At 54.5% G+C, this 18,384-nt stretch overlaps 7 protein-coding genes across 7 annotated transcripts; 4 read left to right on the forward strand and 3 right to left on the reverse strand.

The window, feature by feature from the left end:
• Positions 1 to 71: 71 nt before the first annotated feature.
• Positions 72 to 2,330, reverse strand: UV8b_01923 (uncharacterized protein; the record flags this gene model as incomplete). Its single annotated transcript, XM_043139421.1, has 6 exons — positions 72 to 495; positions 575 to 1,029; positions 1,098 to 1,508; positions 1,609 to 1,634; positions 1,700 to 1,822; positions 2,291 to 2,330. 6 exons carry the CDS (start codon positions 2,328 to 2,330, stop codon positions 72 to 74), a joined length of 1,479 nt encoding a protein of 492 aa, XP_042995355.1.
• A 1,129-nt stretch (positions 2,331 to 3,459) lies between these two features.
• UV8b_01924 (uncharacterized protein) lies at positions 3,460 to 5,111 on the forward strand (the record flags this gene model as incomplete). The annotated part of the gene is made up of 3 exons (XM_043139422.1): positions 3,460 to 3,791; positions 3,911 to 4,756; positions 4,835 to 5,111. 3 exons carry the CDS (start codon positions 3,460 to 3,462, stop codon positions 5,109 to 5,111), a joined length of 1,455 nt encoding a protein of 484 aa, XP_042995356.1.
• A 2,671-nt stretch (positions 5,112 to 7,782) lies between these two features.
• On the forward strand, positions 7,783 to 8,836 carry UV8b_01925 (uncharacterized protein; the record flags this gene model as incomplete). Its single annotated transcript, XM_043139423.1, has 2 exons — positions 7,783 to 8,406; positions 8,492 to 8,836. The coding sequence occupies 2 exons, from the start codon at positions 7,783 to 7,785 to the stop codon at positions 8,834 to 8,836; spliced, it is 969 nt and encodes a 322-aa protein (XP_042995357.1).
• An 818-nt stretch (positions 8,837 to 9,654) lies between these two features.
• Positions 9,655 to 11,379, forward strand: UV8b_01926 (uncharacterized protein; the record flags this gene model as incomplete). Its single annotated transcript, XM_043139424.1, has 5 exons — positions 9,655 to 10,233; positions 10,496 to 10,615; positions 10,683 to 11,026; positions 11,100 to 11,183; positions 11,238 to 11,379. 5 exons carry the CDS (start codon positions 9,655 to 9,657, stop codon positions 11,377 to 11,379), a joined length of 1,269 nt encoding a protein of 422 aa, XP_042995358.1.
• Positions 11,380 to 11,611: 232 nt separating this feature from the next.
• Positions 11,612 to 11,963, reverse strand: UV8b_01927 (uncharacterized protein; the record flags this gene model as incomplete). The annotated part of the gene is made up of 2 exons (XM_043139425.1): positions 11,612 to 11,724; positions 11,783 to 11,963. 2 exons carry the CDS (start codon positions 11,961 to 11,963, stop codon positions 11,612 to 11,614), a joined length of 294 nt encoding a protein of 97 aa, XP_042995359.1.
• Positions 11,964 to 13,722: 1,759 nt separating this feature from the next.
• On the forward strand, positions 13,723 to 15,075 carry UV8b_01928 (uncharacterized protein; the record flags this gene model as incomplete). Its single annotated transcript, XM_043139426.1, has 2 exons — positions 13,723 to 14,009; positions 14,133 to 15,075. 2 exons carry the CDS (start codon positions 13,723 to 13,725, stop codon positions 15,073 to 15,075), a joined length of 1,230 nt encoding a protein of 409 aa, XP_042995360.1.
• A 283-nt stretch (positions 15,076 to 15,358) lies between these two features.
• UV8b_01929 (uncharacterized protein) lies at positions 15,359 to 16,524 on the reverse strand (the record flags this gene model as incomplete). The annotated part of the gene is made up of 3 exons (XM_043139427.1): positions 15,359 to 15,461; positions 15,568 to 16,086; positions 16,343 to 16,524. The coding sequence occupies 3 exons, from the start codon at positions 16,522 to 16,524 to the stop codon at positions 15,359 to 15,361; spliced, it is 804 nt and encodes a 267-aa protein (XP_042995361.1).
• Between the last annotated feature and the right edge of the window lie 1,860 nt (positions 16,525 to 18,384).

Consider the following 18,384-nt stretch of genomic DNA (forward strand, 5'->3'; position numbering starts at 1 on the left):
ATCGCTTGTTTCATGGCTTGTTTCTCTTGCGATGGGCCTTTTCCTTTCTCCAAGTATTCCCAGCCCTAGCTTCACTTGAAATTCTCCGGCTGCAGTACACCTGCCGTGTTGCCTGCCTTGACCCGCTTCAACGTCAGGGCAGCAATCAAAGCAGCGCCGACACCGCTACCGTCCTCGGCAGCGAGAATTTCAATGGGATCCTCTTCCTTGGCATCGGATTTGGCTGGCCAGTCGAGGATTTCCCGGAGAGCCTGGGCGCCACGGGCCTTGAAATGAGGGTACTTGTTAAAAACGGAGCCATCGGCACCGACGTGGCAAGTTTTGTAGTCCTTCTTCTTGCAGATGGCAGCAACACCGCACGCAGAGAGGCGAGCAGCTCGTGTTCCAATGAGCTCGGCAAGCCTCCGGATCAACTCCAGTTCTGGACGGCTGCAAGAAAGGTTCAGCTTGGATGCAAAGAGGTCAAGAGTCTCCTGAAGATTCTCATAGGGGTCCCTGTCATCGGAGAGGATCAGTCAGAGGAAGCTCATGCAAGACGGTTTCGGGAAAGAGGGAAGGAGGGGGGTTTACGTACTCCTCAATAGCAGAGAGGAAAGAGGCGTCAAGCGAATAGGCTTTGCGAAGGAGGGAAATGTCTTGACCAGCAAAGATTTTCGCATCGCGGTTGTCGTGCAGGTCCACGAGAACTAGCCGGAATATCTCGCCGAGGTATAAACCCGCAATCATCTTCTCAAAAGCCTGCTGGCCGGGGCGAGGGGAGTCCCGGTCAATAATCACGTCAAACTCGGTCCTAGGCAGGACCTTGTGTTCATTGTCAAAGGCGCCCCATTCGCAGTTGATTGCCATTGGCGTGTCAGGAGGGAGGTTCATGTGAGCTAGTTTAGGAATAGATGCAATGTCCTCCATGTAAGCAGCATTGCACCCCGTTCCGAAGATGCAGCCGATCTTCATCTTGGTGTCGGTGTACGCAGACGCAATCAAAGTTCCCGTAGTATCGTTGATCAAAGCCGTGAGCCTGATCGGCACACCCTATGAGCGAGAAGTATTAATTTCTTTGTTCCAGTGCGTTCGAGTCGAGAGCCGACACCATGTTTTACCTTTTTCTCAAGAGCCGAGTGTAACATGGGGACAATATTCTTTCCCTCAACGCCGGCTATATCGAACCCTTTGGTCCATCGCTGAAGTATCCCCTCGTCAATGTAGTTTTGTGTGGCGGGATATGAAAAGGTGAAACCAAGGGGTAGAGTATCGATCTTGGAGCAGTCGCCGTGATGTGTCTCTACAAACTGTTGTAAACAGTCGGCAATGTATTCCCAAAGCTCGTCTGAGTTTCCAGTCTTGAGCTCCTCCGGCATCCGGTACTTGGATTGGATGATATCAAACTCAGACTTTCGGTCAGTGAGAGTGATTTCGCAAACTCGCAGGTTGGTGCCGCCCATGTCCAGAGCGAGAAAGGTGCCAGTCTCATGGCCATCAGGGAAGGACATGACCCATGTGGGATTCATGGGCTAAAAGGCTGTCAGCTTGTGGCTTTCTTTCTGTTTTTTTTTTTTTTCCCTTTGATCTATTTTCCCCCAAATATCGTCATCTGAATGTCGCTTCACTTACAATGCTGCCGCCTTCGACGCTCAGGCCTATTTTTATGTTTCTATTAACCAGTCCGTTCGCCTTCATTCCCTTCCAAAGAATGAGAGATTACCTTTAGCTAGTTCAGACTTGAAATGGTCGGTGATTTTCTTCAGCAAAGCCGTGTCAACAGTGAAAAGATCTTCCAGCCTTTTCACCTCATGGAGGAGATCCTGGGGCAAGTCCGTCTTGGAACCTGTCGACAAAGTAGTCAGTGTTTACCGCACTGGATGTCACCAACTAACGACCAATGGTTCTGGGAGATATCGGGAGAGAGTCGATCCATTCCACGTCCCGCCCACTTGATAAATTGTCTTGTGCAAGAATAATATCACCTGAGGGCTGGCTGTTAGGGGGAGGAAGTCTCTCCTTCTGGGACTCAGTGTACAAGGCGCGCTGGCAGCTGCCCAAGGGCTTATTCGGAATGAATAGCCGGACAAACTTGCAATCATGACATGTTCAATATCCATCGCGCCCAGTGTTTGGGGCTCGAGGTTTCACCATAGCGCTGGCAAGCAGTATGCTCTGAACGACTGGAACAATCCAGTATTGTTTGGATGAGGAATCCGCACACGAACAGAAGAATGGGAACCCAAGCTTTGCAACAAGTACAAGAAGCAGATCCAGATTCACACAAAATACAAGTAAGTTAGAAAAAACGTACCCTTCCTAGAAGGAGGCGGACGAGGTCCAAGACCAACCATTTTGAAAGCTATGAGAGGGGTGGGGTGGAGGGGTAGCTAAGGAAAGAGCTTATGTTGGCTGCAGTTGCGACCTTGGAAATGGAGATGAGGAGAAGAGGAGTGATCGTGGTTTGACGTCAGCAAATTCGTGCGCAGGGAGCAGTTAGCTGCCTTGGATGAAATGGACCAAGATGGAAGAATGATCAAGTCAATGAGGGACTCGATTAAGATTCACAGCTACTGAATGAAGAGCTCAAGTGTACGGAGAAGCTGAGGGGACGGACAGTGCCCCAGGTTTTAGTGTTGGCGCGAGTTGGGCCGATATTGGCCCACCGCCTGTACTCGGTATGTACGCAGAGTTTAGACCAGCACGTCTGAGACCAACATGGCTCTAGGAGGTATCTGCTACCTAGTCTGGTACCAGGTACCACGACCTGCGTCATCGGGACTTGTGGACGGAGCCAGCTAGATGTTGTCTGCTGCGTTGGCTTCCAAGAGCCTCGGCGTTGTTGCTGGTTGGTCTTGCTGCAGATCTTGATGCTTTCACTGAGTGTTTTGTCTTGAAATTTAGGGTAATCAAATACACGCGAAACAGGCCATACCTCAAGGTGCAAAGACGGAAACGGGAATGCACATATTTGGGACCAAGTTGAGTTGTTGGTGAGACACGACTAATACGGTCGAGTGCTCGTTTCTCAACAGATTATCCGTCCAGCTTCAAGTGCACCAGACTCGTTCCAGCTACACAAAGCTTAGGTACCTACGTTGACCCCTCATTTTTCGACCCCTGTGTTGCTCAGTTCCTCGAGTTGCTGGTGGGGCAGAGCACCGGGCTACCAGGTACTGGGAACCTTCAAGCCGAAGGAGGTACCTACCACTTCACTAGTGCCTACTGCACCTGAAGGCTGGTGGAGCAAAGGCACTGGAAGCTGCGGCGCGGAACTCGGAACAACATATTCGCACAAATCCACCCCCAATGCCCCCATCACCCGTGTCACTCCCCTAGCTCTCCTGTATGGGCAAAACTAACGGGTTACGTAGCCTGACACATGCGAGGTGTGTGCGTGTGTGATATCAACCTCGTTGGACTTTCGATCCGCAAAACTGGCGAGTGCAGGTCCATGAGCACACGTGCCCCTCGTTCGACGAAATGAAGCCCCTATCAATTGCTTCGGCTCTTCTAGCGGCTGTCTCGGGCGCGATTGCTGTGGCTACGTCCAAGGATTCTCATCCATCACTGTTCAGCCCTCCTCAAGTTTTCAAGAATGCCAATTTGGTCCACATTCTTTCCCTGGAGAAGAGCTACGTCAAGGAACAAATAAACGTCCTCGTGGAAAATGTCTCCAACGAACCCCAGGACGAATATTACTTCCCGTTCACCAATGGGCAGATAGCTCATGCCGGTGGATTCGAGGCGAGGGATCGCAAGGATTCCAGCGGTCGGCCTTTTGATTCGGAACCGGTCGAGTACGACCCAACGAGGTTTGTCTTTTACTTTTCTCTCTTTCTCTCTTTCTTTCTTTCTTTCTTTTTCTTTGTTGTTGTCGCAAAGTTCTGCCATTTCATACCCCGAGACTGATACTCATTACTTGATGCCGCAGTGATGTCCAATACTATCGGATTCGTCTCCCTGTGCCTCTCAAAGCTGGCGGCCAACAAACTCTTGGCATCTCATTCTATTACTTGAAAGCATACCACCCTGTCCCTGCCGCCATCAAACAAGACGAGAAGCAATTTCTCGCGTACGACTTTTCCATCTATGCCCCATCAGCATATCCCACCACGAAGCAGAAGACCGAAGTCAAGACTGCCTCATCATCGATTCCCGACTACTCCAAGATTACCGAAGGCAACGAGGAAATGCCTCAGAAGCAGGGCGCCAAGCTCACATACGGTCCCTTTGGAGAAAAGCCCGCTGGAGCAGTATCGCCGGCCCGGATTCGATTCGAGTTTACCAAGCCTGTTGCCCACGTGTCAACCCTGGAACGCGACATCGAGGTCAGCCATTGGGGCGGCAACATTGCGTTCGAAGAGCGATATGCTTTGCACCATCTCGGCGCCAATCTGTCGACCCCTTTCAACCGTGTCAAGTTCGCCCAGTCTGCCTTTTACAGTCCGGTCTCGGTTGCGTTGAAGGAGCTTCGCGTGCCCCTCCAGGCTGGTAGCGTCAACCCTTACTTCACCGATGTCATTGGGAATGTCTCCACCTCCAAGTTTAGAAGCAACAAGCGCGAGGCCCTCCTTGAGTTGAAGCCTCGGTATCCCATTTTCGGTGGGTGGAAGTACCCTTTCACCATTGGCTGGAACTCGGATGCGGCCAACCTCCTCCGCAAAACCCCCACTGGAGGTCATGTTCTCAGAGTGCCTTTCCTCGAAGGCCCCAGACAGCAGGAAGGTGTCGAGTACGAAAAGGTTATCATTCGAGTTCTTCTGCCAGAGGGCGCTCGGTAAGAATCATACCTGTCGTGTTCTTTTGCGCAGCCCCAAACCAGCGACAATCGTTTTCTCTAACGGGTTGGCGACAGTGATGTGAAAGTGTACACGGGAGTACCGGAATCGTCCATTACCGAGACCGAAATAAGCGTGCACAAAACATACTTGGACACATTAGGCCGCACGTCCGTCACTATCAAGGCGCAGAACTTGGTTGACGAATTCCGGGACCGAGACGTGATCATTTCATACGAGACATCACTGATGGATACGCTGCGGAAACCCATAGTAGTGTTTGGCAGTGTGATGGCCGTGTTTGTGGCAGCCTGGGCAGCTGGCCAGGTGCAAGTTGGATTCTCCAAGAATTAACGGTTCGACCACGATCATGGTTGCTGGTTGCGCAGCTGGTTGCGCTGCTATGGGGATAGTCGACGGCCGGAAGACCGGGCATATGAGGCAGCATGCCAAGGACCACTATAAAATGTTTTGTACCATATATGGGCGTTCTTCTTACGAGCCTACAGGGTGGAAAATTATCTGTCAAGGGAAATACATGCTTGTGCTAAAAGAAGGAGACGCGGCTGTTCTCTTTTACGATTAGGGACCAGACAAGAAAAGTGGACGAGGAGAGAGAAGGGGCTTGCTAGGGCAGGGGCAGCCCAACAGGTGGGTTGTAGGAGGGCATTCTGTCCAATATCACGAACGATTCATGCCATGGTAGACTTGCAGACTTGCAGACTTGCAGCCTCACCGGGCCCAAAACAGGGCAAACAGGGCGAACAGGGCTGACGGTCGTACACGGTAATGTGGAGGCTAGGTGTGTAGTGGAGTAGATGTGCAGATGACGGCACGATAGCAAGGCGCTGATCCGACCAGCCAAGGTCAGCAGGGTCAAGCCAACCTCAACTACCCTACTTAGTACCAGACTGACTCCTCTGTATGTACTTGGGGCTGTACGCACCAGACTAGGAAAGGCGATGCACCCGTCTGGTAGGCATCGCAAACGAGGCTGTCGCCATAGCCCCCAGGCCTCCCCGAGCGGAGGGAGCCGACAAAGGCAGCGCATGTGATGGAATTTGGAGAGCCAGCGGGCTTGATCTTCGATGACTTCCGTCACTAGCAGCTTTACTATAAATGCACGTCGCCTTCTTTCTTGGCCATCCCATCCGTCCCCCGCGACGTCGTTTTGCCACCGGTTGCATAGCATTTCTTTCTTTATTCCTTTCTTTTTATTTGCCATTATCCCCCCCCTTCTCAGCGCTGTCCCTCCGTCGCAGCCAACATGTGTTTCTCGAGCGAGCCAAAAACGGATTATTACTACAAGGAGGAAATCATCCCTGCCAGGCCTCATCGTCATCACGGCCATCATCATCACCACCACCACCACCACCATCGCTCACCCAGGGCGAGCTACACGAGCGTTTTGCGCCAGACCTATAAAGAGGGCAGTCCGCGCGTAAGCGGGTCGCACGGGCAGCACCGGCCTGCTTCCGGGGGCGCCGTCGCGTACGAGAGGGGGCCTGTGGTCTACGAGAGGACGACGCAGCGGTACTAGACGGGGGGGGGGGGGGGTTATTGGGGTAACGGATGGAATGGCCTTGGCCGGCGGAACAAAGCTTGCGCCGATGTTCCCAGCGATAGCCGTGGGTATTCTGGGCTTTTGCCCGGACAAAACCCAGCTGTGCTGAACTAAGAACCAAGAACTATGGGAATAAAGTCGAGCGAGCAAGGACAGAGAATGACGTCACTTTAAGGCGCGTCCGAGAGGGGCGCAATCTGAGATGCTGTGGTGTGTAAATAGTTTGGTTTGTTTTGGCATTCAGGTTTAAGCCTTGGCCAACATTCCCTTCCATAACGCTCCCTTGCCGCTGTTGATGCCTTCCGTGCTCCTTCATGGCGTCCCCAGGAAGCTGTCACTCAGTTTTGGCGGGGAAGAGAACCGCCAACTGTCGCTGAATTAGAGACTCTGCTGGCCCAACGGGGAATGACCAGTTTAGTCCCCGGTACTCCCAGCCGGATACCACATTCCATATCGGAGCAGACACGCGGCGCTGGCCGTCGAAAGATCCAGGGCGCGAAGCTTACGCGCTATGCCGCAATAGCTCGCGGGTTTGCAATCAAAGATGATGTTTTGTCCTGACGTGGTTTTATCCATCGCTTGTGGAGGGGGGCTCTTCAGCAAGTTACAAAGTTCCTCTTTATCCCTGGCACCAGGTGCGGCTGACCAATTACCACACTTGAGGAGGCGTAGGCTAACTGCCTTGGGTTAGTTACCCGAGTTAGTTACTACCTGTTACGGCGCAGCAAAACGCGCCAAATCACTGACGTCACGTCATTTCCGGGTGAGTATACTCCGTACCGAGTAAACACTCGAAAATGGCGGCACGAGTACATACACACTTAGCAAGAGGCTAGGTAGCGCTAAGCGCTAAGCTACCACCGACGGTGACAGTCTCATCGTTGTTTGCCACCTGCCAAACCAGGCGCTCTGGTCCAGCCTCAAACGCATTCCTTCACCTACCTCAAGTGCCTCCTCTGCTTTTCACGAGAAGTTACCTCGGGTTGGTATCCGACATCGTTATCGCTGAGTCTGTCTGTGCCTGTGTGTCTTGCTTCCAACTCTAGCCGTTACAAGTCGTAACAGTGTTATCACGACCGGCGCAAAAGAGAATCTGTAAGTGCAATAACCGCCTTCTCCGCGCATACTCGGTGACGTAATGCGTATTGGAGGTCGACTGCGTTCTCTTTGCTTCACAGCCTTCTGCTCTCGGTCGGCATCAGACGGCTGCATGTCGGACTGGGATCTTGCAAACCTCCAGACAAGTCATGGGGTCTCGAGCTAATACTCTTGGAAGGAACAGTGGGCATCTCGGTACTTGCAATAACTCCCATCGTTTGAGAGACAGAAGCCGCCACTATGTAAGCTCGACTCACTCTTCCTCCTCTCATATGCTCGCCCCATCTTATCGACAAGTTTTTCGGGCTTTGAATTATCAATTTGTTGAAGCCGTTGGATTCCCTCGAAAGTGATTTCGCCGCCATGTCAAGATCTAGCTTCGATAGCTCCCTTGCGCATTTCATCCCTGCGTACCTGCGCTACAGCCAAAATGAATCAGTAACTAATAGCCCTTCGTCGACCAGGAATCGCGCGCTTTCGATCCGTTCAGGCGGCAAGTCGAGCAAGGGCGGCTCTGGTACTCAGTTGCCCAGCTTCTCCTTCAACTCGCTTCGTGGCCAGGCTCAGCCTGAACTTTCGCGCAAGCTATTCAAGTTGATCAAGTCTGAAAACAACTTGATTAACGCTCACGAGGCCGCCGGTCGCGAGCGCATCAACATTGCAACCCAGCTCTCTGAATGGGGCGAGCAGACTGGCGATGACGCCATCAGCGACATTTCGGACAAGGTCGGCGTCATCTTGAGCGAGATTGGCGAGCAGGAGGACACCTACGCCCACTCTTTGGACGAGTCTCGGGGCCGTCTCAAGTCCATCCGCAACACGGAAAAGAGCGTCCAGCCGAGTCGTCATGGCAAGGCCAAGATTGCCGACGAGATTGCGAAGCTCAAGATGAAAGAACCGGAAAGTGCTCGTCTCGTAATCTTGGAGCAAGAGCTGGTTCGAGCCGAAGCCGAAAATCTGGTTGCCGAAGCACAATTGACCAACATTGTGAGTATCTCGTTTCGTTCGTCGACAGCAATCCATACCCGTCGTTCGCATCCGCCGTCGCAGAATGACTGATGGCCATAAACAGACTCGCCAGAAGCTCAAGGAGGCCTACGACTCTGAATTTCTCTCCACCATCGAGCGCGCAGAGAAGCAAATCATTCTGGCGAAACACGGCCGCCGCCTTTTGTCCTTGCTCGACGACACGCCAGTTGTGCCTGGGGATGCTCGTCGTAACTACGCCGAAGGTACCCAAGCTCGCCAAATCCTGAACGATTGCGAAGACGATCTTCGAGATTGGAGACCCGACAACGACGAATACGACGTGTCTGCCGAAGATGCTACCAGAGTTCACGACAAGCAGCCGGCTCTGGATGCAGAGAGTAATACTCAGGCAAAGCAAAGCCAGCCTGCAGCCACGACGACAGCTTGAGAGAATAGAGGTGTTGAGGAAGCTCCTATCGCTTGGCATGGTGCTTTTCATGAGTATTCCGACCAATTGTGCTTCGCCGCTACTGTGTTGAGTTATGTTGCTGCTGTTGTTGTATCTGTTCTTCTCTCCTTTGCTGACCGAGGATGGATCCAATTCTATTGACGACACAAATGGCAGGTTCGCCATACTTTCAGTTGTGCAATTGATAGCTCAATTGAGAATTTCTTTAAGAAAAGATGATACATGAGGGCTCTTTGCGTTTTGATTGTAGAGCAAGATGGATTTATAGCAGTAACTTGCCTCAGTAAATACCAGGTACCTAAGGTCAACTGGCAGAGAAAGCGGAAACGTACCTCTGGAGAAGCAACAAACTCATCCATTATAAGCTCTTGAGGATAGGCCCTCAAGGGGCAGAATCCTGGCTGGATCTTCTGGCCCCAGCTCAATCGGAGCATTGACGCTGAGAGTCTATACAAACAACACACGACCAAGGCAGACTTTTGGAAATGAGAACCATCTTGCGCTCGATCTAAGCCTTTCAAATATCGAGGTGCCTCCACAGGCACAGGCAGTCGTAGCTCCGAACGTCGGCTGATAAAGGACCACATCGTCCAACCACCCTTATCGATACCATATCACTGAGAGAAAATGAAATGGTTCGCGCCCTGCGCCCACAGCAACCTGATGACGAACCAAAGTCGCAGTATGGACCAAGTACCTACCTACCTCGGGTAAAAAACATCAATTGTTTCCGTCCCCTTGCCGAATCATACGTACCCTCCTTCCCTCTCCTCCAGCGCATGACATAGGTCCCGTCGATGCTCTTTAGGCACGCATCCCACACGCTGCACCTGCAAAGCCGGTCGCGGGTTTTCAGTCGGGCCAGTCAGGGTGCCGTTGCCTGGCAGACGGAATTCGCTGGACTCAGCTCGAGCTCAAAGTCGAGAGCTGCGCTGCCGGCGCCTTCCACACGGCAGGTGCCAGCTGCACAGACAGGGACGGCTCTCACCAGCCCAACGGGCACCTCCAACACCAAACCACCAAGCTTAGCTGCTTCCACGTCCTTCACTGCTCGCTTCCATATGGGTCCGCATGCCCCGCCCCCTCCATCTCCCTCCCTCCCCATCAACTCCTCCAAAATCTCGTCACACCGCACCGCGCAAATTGCTCGCCATCTATCATTAGCTTCTTGTGCAATTCAACCATCCAGGAAAATGGCTTCCGAGTATAGTCTTCGCAAAACCGGTGCTGCCAACACCTTTGAGCATCGAGTCTACATCGAGAAAGATGGTGTCCCCGTCTCTCCCTTCCATGACATTCCCCTCTATGCCAATCGAGACCAAACTGTCCTCAACATGGTAGTTGAGATTCCTCGATGGACCAATGCTAAGCTCGAAGTATGTCTGAATCTCAGTGCACCTGGATATTTCATTAATGCAGTCTTGTTCAACAAAAGCCGCCACATCTTTTTTTTTTTTTTTTGTTTTGCACCTGTGTCTTTTTCTTTTGTGTGTGGCATCTAGCACTTTGCCTTTTTGCCGGTTTGCTTTTTTTCTTTTTTATATCATCTTTTTTTATGGCTACACCTCGTCCCTCCGCCACTTTGATTTCTCGCCGATTGCGACAGCAATTTTACTAACCTGCTTATGCCTTTATCAGATTTCCAAGGAGGAGCTACTCAACCCTATCAAGCAGGACACCAAGAAGGGCAAGCTTCGATATGTCCGCAACTGTTTTCCCCACAAGGGCTATCTGTGGAACTACGGTGCCTTCCCCCAGGTAAGATGAGGTACAAGCTCGCGAGACCTTGACGTCGGAAGCTGACTCAATGACTACCTCTATTTAGACTTGGGAGGATCCCAATGTTGTGCACCCCGAGACCAAGGCCAAGGGTGACAATGACCCTCTTGACGTGTGTGAAATCGGCGAGCTTGTCGGTTACACTGGACAGGTCAAACAGGTCAAAGTACTGGGCGTCATGGCTCTCCTTGATGAGGAGGAAACCGACTGGAAAGTCATCGTTGTTGACGTCAATGACCCTCTTGCGCCAAAATTGAACGACATTGAGGATGTCGAGCGCCATCTTCCGGGTCTTCTTCGAGCCACCAATGAGTGGTTCCGTATTTACAAGATTCCCGATGGCAAGCCCGAGAACCAGTTTGCGTTTACCGGGGAATGCAAAAACAGAGAGTACGTCCTACGAAACACGGTGCAAAAGAGCAAGCCATCTCGAGTGTTTGGCCAGGCTAACGGGATTGCCCAGGTACGCCATGGACGTGGTCCGTGAGTGCGCGGAAGCTTGGGAGCGTCTCATTACTAAAAAGGTCGATCCGAGGGGAGTCTCCATGTGAGTAATTTCACCCTATTCGTGGCAGACTCAGTTCCTGACCGTGTACATCAGTGCCAACACGACTGTTGCTCATTCGGCCGACCGCCTGAACCCCGAGCAGCTACCGCCTCTGCCTCCTCACCAGGAGCTTCCCGCAGAGAAGATCGACAGTTCTATTGACAAGTGGTTCTTCATCAGCGGTGCTTCGGCCTAGGAATGCAAAATCACACATGCACGCGAAAATATAATTGAACGAGTGTAATAAGCGTTAGAAGATAAAGTAGCGGGTCAGGATAGTGTATGCCCTGCAAATTATACAAAAAGTGATTCCCTCGCATTAAAAAATCTATTGTACAAACAAGGTCGCTCTAGAGGTCCACGTACACCTTGTCCCGGAAATATGGAAACGCCGCCGATTGCCATGTATGTACGTCGTAAAACTTGCTTCAATCTTTCAGGTCGGCCGCTTTTTGAAGCTGACGAGAGTGTCGGTCAACTTCCTCGACGAGACCCTTGATGTTAGTCTTTGCGCAGTCGAACTTCAGTTCCTTGCCATCCTCTATTTTGCCGTCAGTGGTTGCTAATAGTCGCGGCACAGGACAACGGGCGTTGCGTACTAAACTTGACATTCAAAGAGCTCGACTCTGGCGAGGACCGAGATAATAGACTTGTGGTAATGGCAGTGCCATGGGCACGAGCGTCAGGAGGCAGCAGCGTGAGAAACAGCCGAGCAGGCTTTGCGCAAGGCGAGAAAGGGTTGAATTTGACCGTGACTTCGGTCATGAATTTTGTAATCATCCTTGCCCTTGGCAACGGTGCAATGCGTGTTGGGGATGCAGTCAATGCCGAGTGTTCGATTCCAAGACGGCTGTTTAGGTCGCGGCTGGCCTTGCAATGAAACATAACCAAACGAACGGCCAATCAAACCTGCCGTCACGTGTTTTCACAGCGCCCATCATATCTCTATGGCGGGGCGGTACGGTACGTACGAGGGCTGGATGTGCACATTGCAGAACAAAAGTGGTGCGACCCAGGGGAAAAAAAAAAAGTTTCTCTTTCTTCTTTCCTTCTCTTCTCTCAAGCATCGCCCTCTGAGAAATGCCACGCTTCCATGCTATCAAACAGAGATTTTTTTCTTTCCATTCTTGTTCATTGGAACGACAATCTCGGATTTTCTTGGGCTCGCTGGAGTAAAAGAAGAAACCCGCTGTTGCATGTGAGAAATTCGGAGAAGCCTCTACATCGGCCAGGGCTTTCGGCCCTGGTCACCGCTGTCGTTTTGTCCTTTTTTTGGCGAAGCAGGACGGGTCTGCCCGAGAGGGCCCGGCGTCAATCGACGCCCGCAGTTGGCATCAGAAATGTCAGGGCGGCCTGGAAGGGGCCATTGTCATGATGGGCCTCTTCTGGGGGTCTAACCCTCTGGGAAGCCACTGCGAAGATTGTGTGATGACACTTGAGTGCGATGCGTGGCGTGGCCCCCCCCCCAGGGGGGGAACCATAATTCGATTCCGATTATTCTTCTCGGAGGGCGATGCTTCACCTTTTTTTCACTTTTCAGGTATGTCTTGATCTGGATGGAAAAGGGGGAGGAAGGGCAGGCGTGAGATGGGTGCTAACTGTGTTGCCTCTGGTCGTGACGGGGTGACCTCTGCGCATGGTGGTAGGAGAGGAGTGCTGGATGGATGTGCTGGATGAACGTGGAGTTTGTTGACGGTGTTAGGGAGGGGGCGCAAGGAGGGAGCGCAAGGAGGTAGGTAGGTTCAATGTTAGGTAGGAAGCGCGGAATGAAAAGGAGGACTGATGGTTGTCACGGTGTTTTCATGGTGTCGTGACGTGCTCTGATTCATTTCGTCAGACGCATGAGAACTGGTGGTGAGCTTGTGTGCATCGCTTCAGGTGCCCCTGATGCTTGTGCATCTCGCATGACAGGCCCAGGACACTTGAAGCTGGGACCTGCGTCTGAAAAATATGGAAAATCCCAGCTGCAGCCAAGGGACGGACTCTTTGTGCCAGCACTTGTCTCGGGCGCAAACTATGCGCATATCCCCCATTATTGCGCGAGGCGAAAGGGTTTATTTATCCCGGTGAAATGACTGGTGCGTCGGCTAGTCACCACCTGGCTGGAAAACGGAAAACGTCGGCGTGAATACAATAAATATGCCCAAAAGTGCCTTTTAAACGAACGAAACCGGAGTGCAGTTGCTCAGGCACTGAAATAGCCTGCGTTTGGGGAACGCAGCTTTTCGAGTCATGATGCGACCTGCAAATCAGTAGGATTCTAAAATGAAAAGGCCGACATGACATGGAAAGGTAGAATGGCAACGTCGAATGGAAAGTCGCCCTGGCTGGGCCGGGCCAATCAGCGCACGCCCCGCCATGTGCACACGTCCCTCCTTCCAAGCTGACAAGTGTTTTGGACATGGAAGAGAGAAAGCCCGACGACACCAACGGCTTGCGCAACCAAGACGTTGCGCCGCCTCTACTGTTTGTCCCGTCTTTCTACACACACGTTTTACTTAAAACCGTGTGTTTTTGACCACCGCATCTGCCATTCAACATGTCGCCGGACAGCTTGCAAGCGCGGCTCGCGGCTCTCCAGGAAACCACGACGCAGCTCCGGCAGCTCATCGACCGGTTAGCCACGCTCGACTTTCAAACGCCCCGGTGGGTGGACGAGGAACCCTCGACCGGCGACGAGCTGGCCGCCGAGATTGGCCAGATGCTGAGGACCGGTGTCGACGAGCAGGAGCTCCTCAGCGAGGAAATCAAGTTTGTGCGGCCAGAAGGCGCGGAAAAGGCGGCGTTGAGGGACGGTATCGAGAGACTGGGAGCCGAGCTCTCGAGGTGGGCGCGCATTTCTTCACCACACGTCCTCGCGAAAAAGCCATGTTTCTTTATTTCCCCACGTCTCTCCCTCTCCAAGACGCATTTTTGGCGACTAACGCCCGAGCCCGGAAACAAACCTAGGTGCCGAGCGCGGTTCCGAAAAGCGCGGCTGGTCGCCCGCGAGAACCTGACGCAAGCGCGCCGGGCCGAGTGGCTATCGCTGGTGCGCTCGTACGCGCCCCCCGGCGGCCCGGAGGAACCGACCACGCCTCCCGCCCACGAGAGCCCTCGAGCCGCCGCCGCCGCCGCCGCCGCCGCCGCGCGGCACCCGCGCCGACCCCAGAATCTCGGCCCGCCGTCGCAGCAGCAGCCGTCGGCGCTGTCGGAGCGCGACCAGCAGGCCGTCGGGGCGAGCAGCAACGTGACCGGCGCCCTGAGGCGGACGCACGACCTCATCGCGGCGGAGCTGCACCGCAGCGAGTACGCGCACCAGACCCTGGCGGAGTCCTCGGCCGCGCTGAGGCAGCTCGGCGAGTCGTACACGTCGCTGGACTCCATGCTCGCCAGCTCGCGCGACCTGCTGGGCACGCTGCTGCGCTCGCAGAAGAGCGACACGTGGTACCTGCAGACGGCGCTGTACGTGCTCGTGGTCACGGGGGCCTGGCTGCTTTTCCGGCGGCTCCTGTACGGGCCGCTGTGGTGGTTTGCCTGGCTGCCGCTGCGGCTGCTGCTCGGCGTGGGGTACAAGGCCGGCGGCGCGGTGGTGCGGCAATCCGTCCCCGGCACGTCGGGAAAGTCCGCCGTGGGCAGGGGCAGCGAAGCGGCGGCGGCGGCGGCGGCGGTGGTGGAAGGCCTGCCGGGCGAGGAGCTGCCGACGGTTCTGGTGGGGAAGCAGCAGGGGCGCTTGGCAGATGACGCGGATCCCGCGGTAGGGAAAGCAGCCGAGATTGGGGGGGATGCGGGCGAGGACGCGGCAGAAGCGGCAGATGAAAATGCTCGGCAGGATGAGCCAAGAAACCCAAAGAAGAGAATGTGGGAGGAACCCGAGGTTGGTGGAGCGTCACAGCAGCGGGACGAGCTATAGGGGGTTGAGTCGAGAGCAAGAGGGAGCCGTGCCGTATGTCGACAAGTGTTCCCCTGGGAGTGTTCCCATGGGAGTTGAGAAGGGGCTTGGGCATCACGTTACATCATGTTGTCTGACCAAGGGGACAAATCATGGTTCGCGAATCTCTACGCTCTGCGAGCTTGTTGTTGTCCAAAAACTCCCAGGAGCCCCGTCAGGACCTCTTTTGTCTCGTTCTCGTCCCAAATCAGACACCTTGCCCTGGGAAAAGAAAAAAAGAAAAAAAACCGCCCTCCGTCTAAAATCAGGCCTGCTCTGCTCGATCAGGCGCCACGCGCGCGATACTACTGATCCAAGGAAGACCCAGCTTGTTCATCTCCACAGCCAGCTGGAACAGGTAGTCAAGACTGCCGTTTGCGCAAACCGCGTCAGTAGCCCGTCTTGACGCAACAGCGCCACGACATGGCAGCGCACGGCGACCGCGAGGGAAGGGAGAAGAAGAAGGGCACTCACCTCTCGCACATCGTCTTGGCCTTGTGCACATTGTCGCCCCATACGTACACGCCATGCCTCCTCACCAGGACGGCATAAGTGTCCGGGTGCTGCTCCATGGCCGCCTCCAGATGCTCCGTCAGGTCCTCCTCGTGCGGGGTGTTCTCGATGACGGGGATGCGCAGCGTGTCGTGGTAGCCCAGGCTCCCGGCCTTGCCCGGGCCCCTGGCGAAGCCCTTGATCTGCTCGATGTTGTCGATCTCGAAGAGGGCGTCCCGGCCGGGGCCGCGGGCCTCGAGCAGCAGCGTGACCAGCACGGCCGACTGCGAGTGGGTGTGGATGCAGCACCCTGCGCCGCGCCGGGCAAAGGCCGCCAGGAAGAGCGGCGTGCACTGCGACGGCTTGTGGCGAGGGGGCGAGCGCAGGTAGCGGCGGCTCGCGGGCGTCGTCGGCTCCTGGGCCGCCAGGGAGAGGACGTAGATGTCGGTGTTTTTCATGAGCTCTTTCTGGACGCCCGAGGGGGCAATGTACACGAGGTCCCTGGGGCGGGCGAGAGCAAAATGCGTCAGCTGGCTCCCTCGTCTGACTCTTTCTCCATTTTTTTTTTTTTGATTTTCTTGTTTTGTCCGCTCTTTTTTTCTTTTTCTTGTTTTTCTTTTGTTTTGTTGTGTTTTGTTGTGTTTTTTTTTTGGGGGGGGGGGGGGGGGGGGGGAGGGGGGCGTCCCTTGGTTCACGCCAGGGCGAGGCACGCGCACCGCACCGTCTGGGGTCGGCGGGACGTGATGGCCAGACTCACTTGTCGCGGATTGAGCATCCGCCCCCGGTGCCGGTGACCCAGCCCAGCGTCCAGAACTTTGCGCAGAGCGAGGGGATGAGGTTGGCGGGATGCTCCGGGTCCTCGGACGTGACGAGGTGGTCGGCGTCGGCGTCGGCGTCGGCGTCGAGGCGGAGCCTCTCGTCGTGTTCTGCGAGGGGCATCTTTTTTTTTTCTTTCCTTCCTTTTCCCTTTGCACGGGGGTGCCCTGGCGATGGACTTTTGTTTCGGGCTCGGGCGGCTGCGGTGCCTTGGGGCGGGGTAGGCAGGAGCAGATTGACCGTGGCGCGGTTGATTGAGGAGCAACGATGGTGGATGATGGATGGTCGGCAGTCAGGCAGGGCGAGGCATATATCGCGACTGGACCAGAACAGAGCTGGCTTGGAGGCAGCGTGGAGGCAGCGTGGAGGCAGCGCTGGGCAGCGAGGTGCGCCGGCCGAGTCGAGCTATTGGTTGTCGCTGTCGGCTCTGGCCTCGGTTCAGGCGCGGACCGCGGACGGTTTCTGGAAAACGCGTGTGTCGCGAGCCTGAAAAGCCCGTCCTTGCCGAGAGCATTCTGCTTCTACTTTCTTGCGTCTTTTTTTTCTTTCCTTCCATGGTCATCAGTTAACATGACCCGACCCGTTCATTATCCTGCCCCTCCCCCGCCCGCCCGCCCTGTGGACGGCAGCCTTGCTTGATGGCGTCAGGAGGGCCAGGGCCCAGGGGTACCTGCGAAGAGCAAAGAGGGGAAATGAACCGAAAAGAAAAGAAATGAAGAAAAATAAAATAAAATAAAATAAAATAAAATAAAATAAAATAAAATAAAATAAAATAAATATAAATACAAATATAAATAAAAATAAAAATAAAAGAGCACAAAATCAAGATAGACGGCGGGGGGTCACTGGACCCCGGCGGGTTGTGCTGCTGCTCCAAGGTGACGACGTCTGGTTACCTCCAAGTCATGGCCTGGGAAGTTATGTTTGTTTTGGCAACGGCCGCCGCCGTGGGTACGAGGTAGAGGGAGGGACTCGCTTGGTACCTAGGATGTAGGTTCCTAATACAGAGACAAGCCTACCGCGAAGCAAATCCAGCAGCGCGTTTTCACCAGCAGGAAGCACGGGACGTCGGCCACTGACGGGAAACGACTTGGAGATGCTGCGGCAGGTTTCACGGGGACGACGCGGAGGACAGCGGAGGACAGCGGAGGACAGCGGAATCGCCGTGCCAAACAAGGTGTCGTACATACCGTGCATGTACATGCTCCGTACGGATGGGCTGGACGGACTCGGAGGACTCGGGGGCACCAGGGGCCCAGCCAAGACACACCTTGACGAGACAAGTTCACGTCACCTGCCCCCGACGATGATGGCAGCATGAACCAACCAGACGTTTTTGCCGTCATTGGCCCGCCGCCCAGCGTACAGCCCGTCCAGCCGTCGCCGTCGCCGTCGCCGTCGCCGTCGCCGTCCACCCTGTTGTCCAGATTGATTGGTACCCCGTGCGGAGTGCGTTGTTGCGGCCAACTTGCCAGGGCCCAACACGCCGATCGATCTCGTCTCTCGTCTGCTCCGTCGCCCTGCGCTCGCCCGCTCGCCCGCTCGCCCGCATCATGTCAATTACCTGTGCGCGATCAAGGATTCACCACCACGGCTGAATGCTGCCCGCACGCGGCAGGGCGATCACCACTGGGGCGGGGCTGTGGCACATCACCGCGATGCAAAGTTTGCGCTGCTATCCCGTCGTGGAAAAAAGAATCCAAGTCGTCATTTCCTCCCATGACACGGAGTACGGTACCTGGGTAAAGCTATTGCATTCTACGCGCTGCGGAGTCATGAGCTGAAGCTAGGTACATAGGTACCTACCTCCTACCTACCGCTAGTACCTACCTGCATGTAGGTCCTTATATACCAAGGCAAGGCGCCTGTACTCCGCACAAGGCTAGTGCCAAGGTCTGAGCACCCCCAGTGGCTGGCCTGGGGACATCACCTTACATGTTCCTTTCTTGGTACTTCCAGGGTACGGAGTATTGGAGGTATTGA

Source organism: Ustilaginoidea virens, chromosome 2, assembly GCF_000687475.1.
Source record: "Ustilaginoidea virens chromosome 2, complete sequence".
Taxonomy (NCBI): domain Eukaryota; kingdom Fungi; phylum Ascomycota; class Sordariomycetes; order Hypocreales; family Clavicipitaceae; genus Ustilaginoidea; species Ustilaginoidea virens.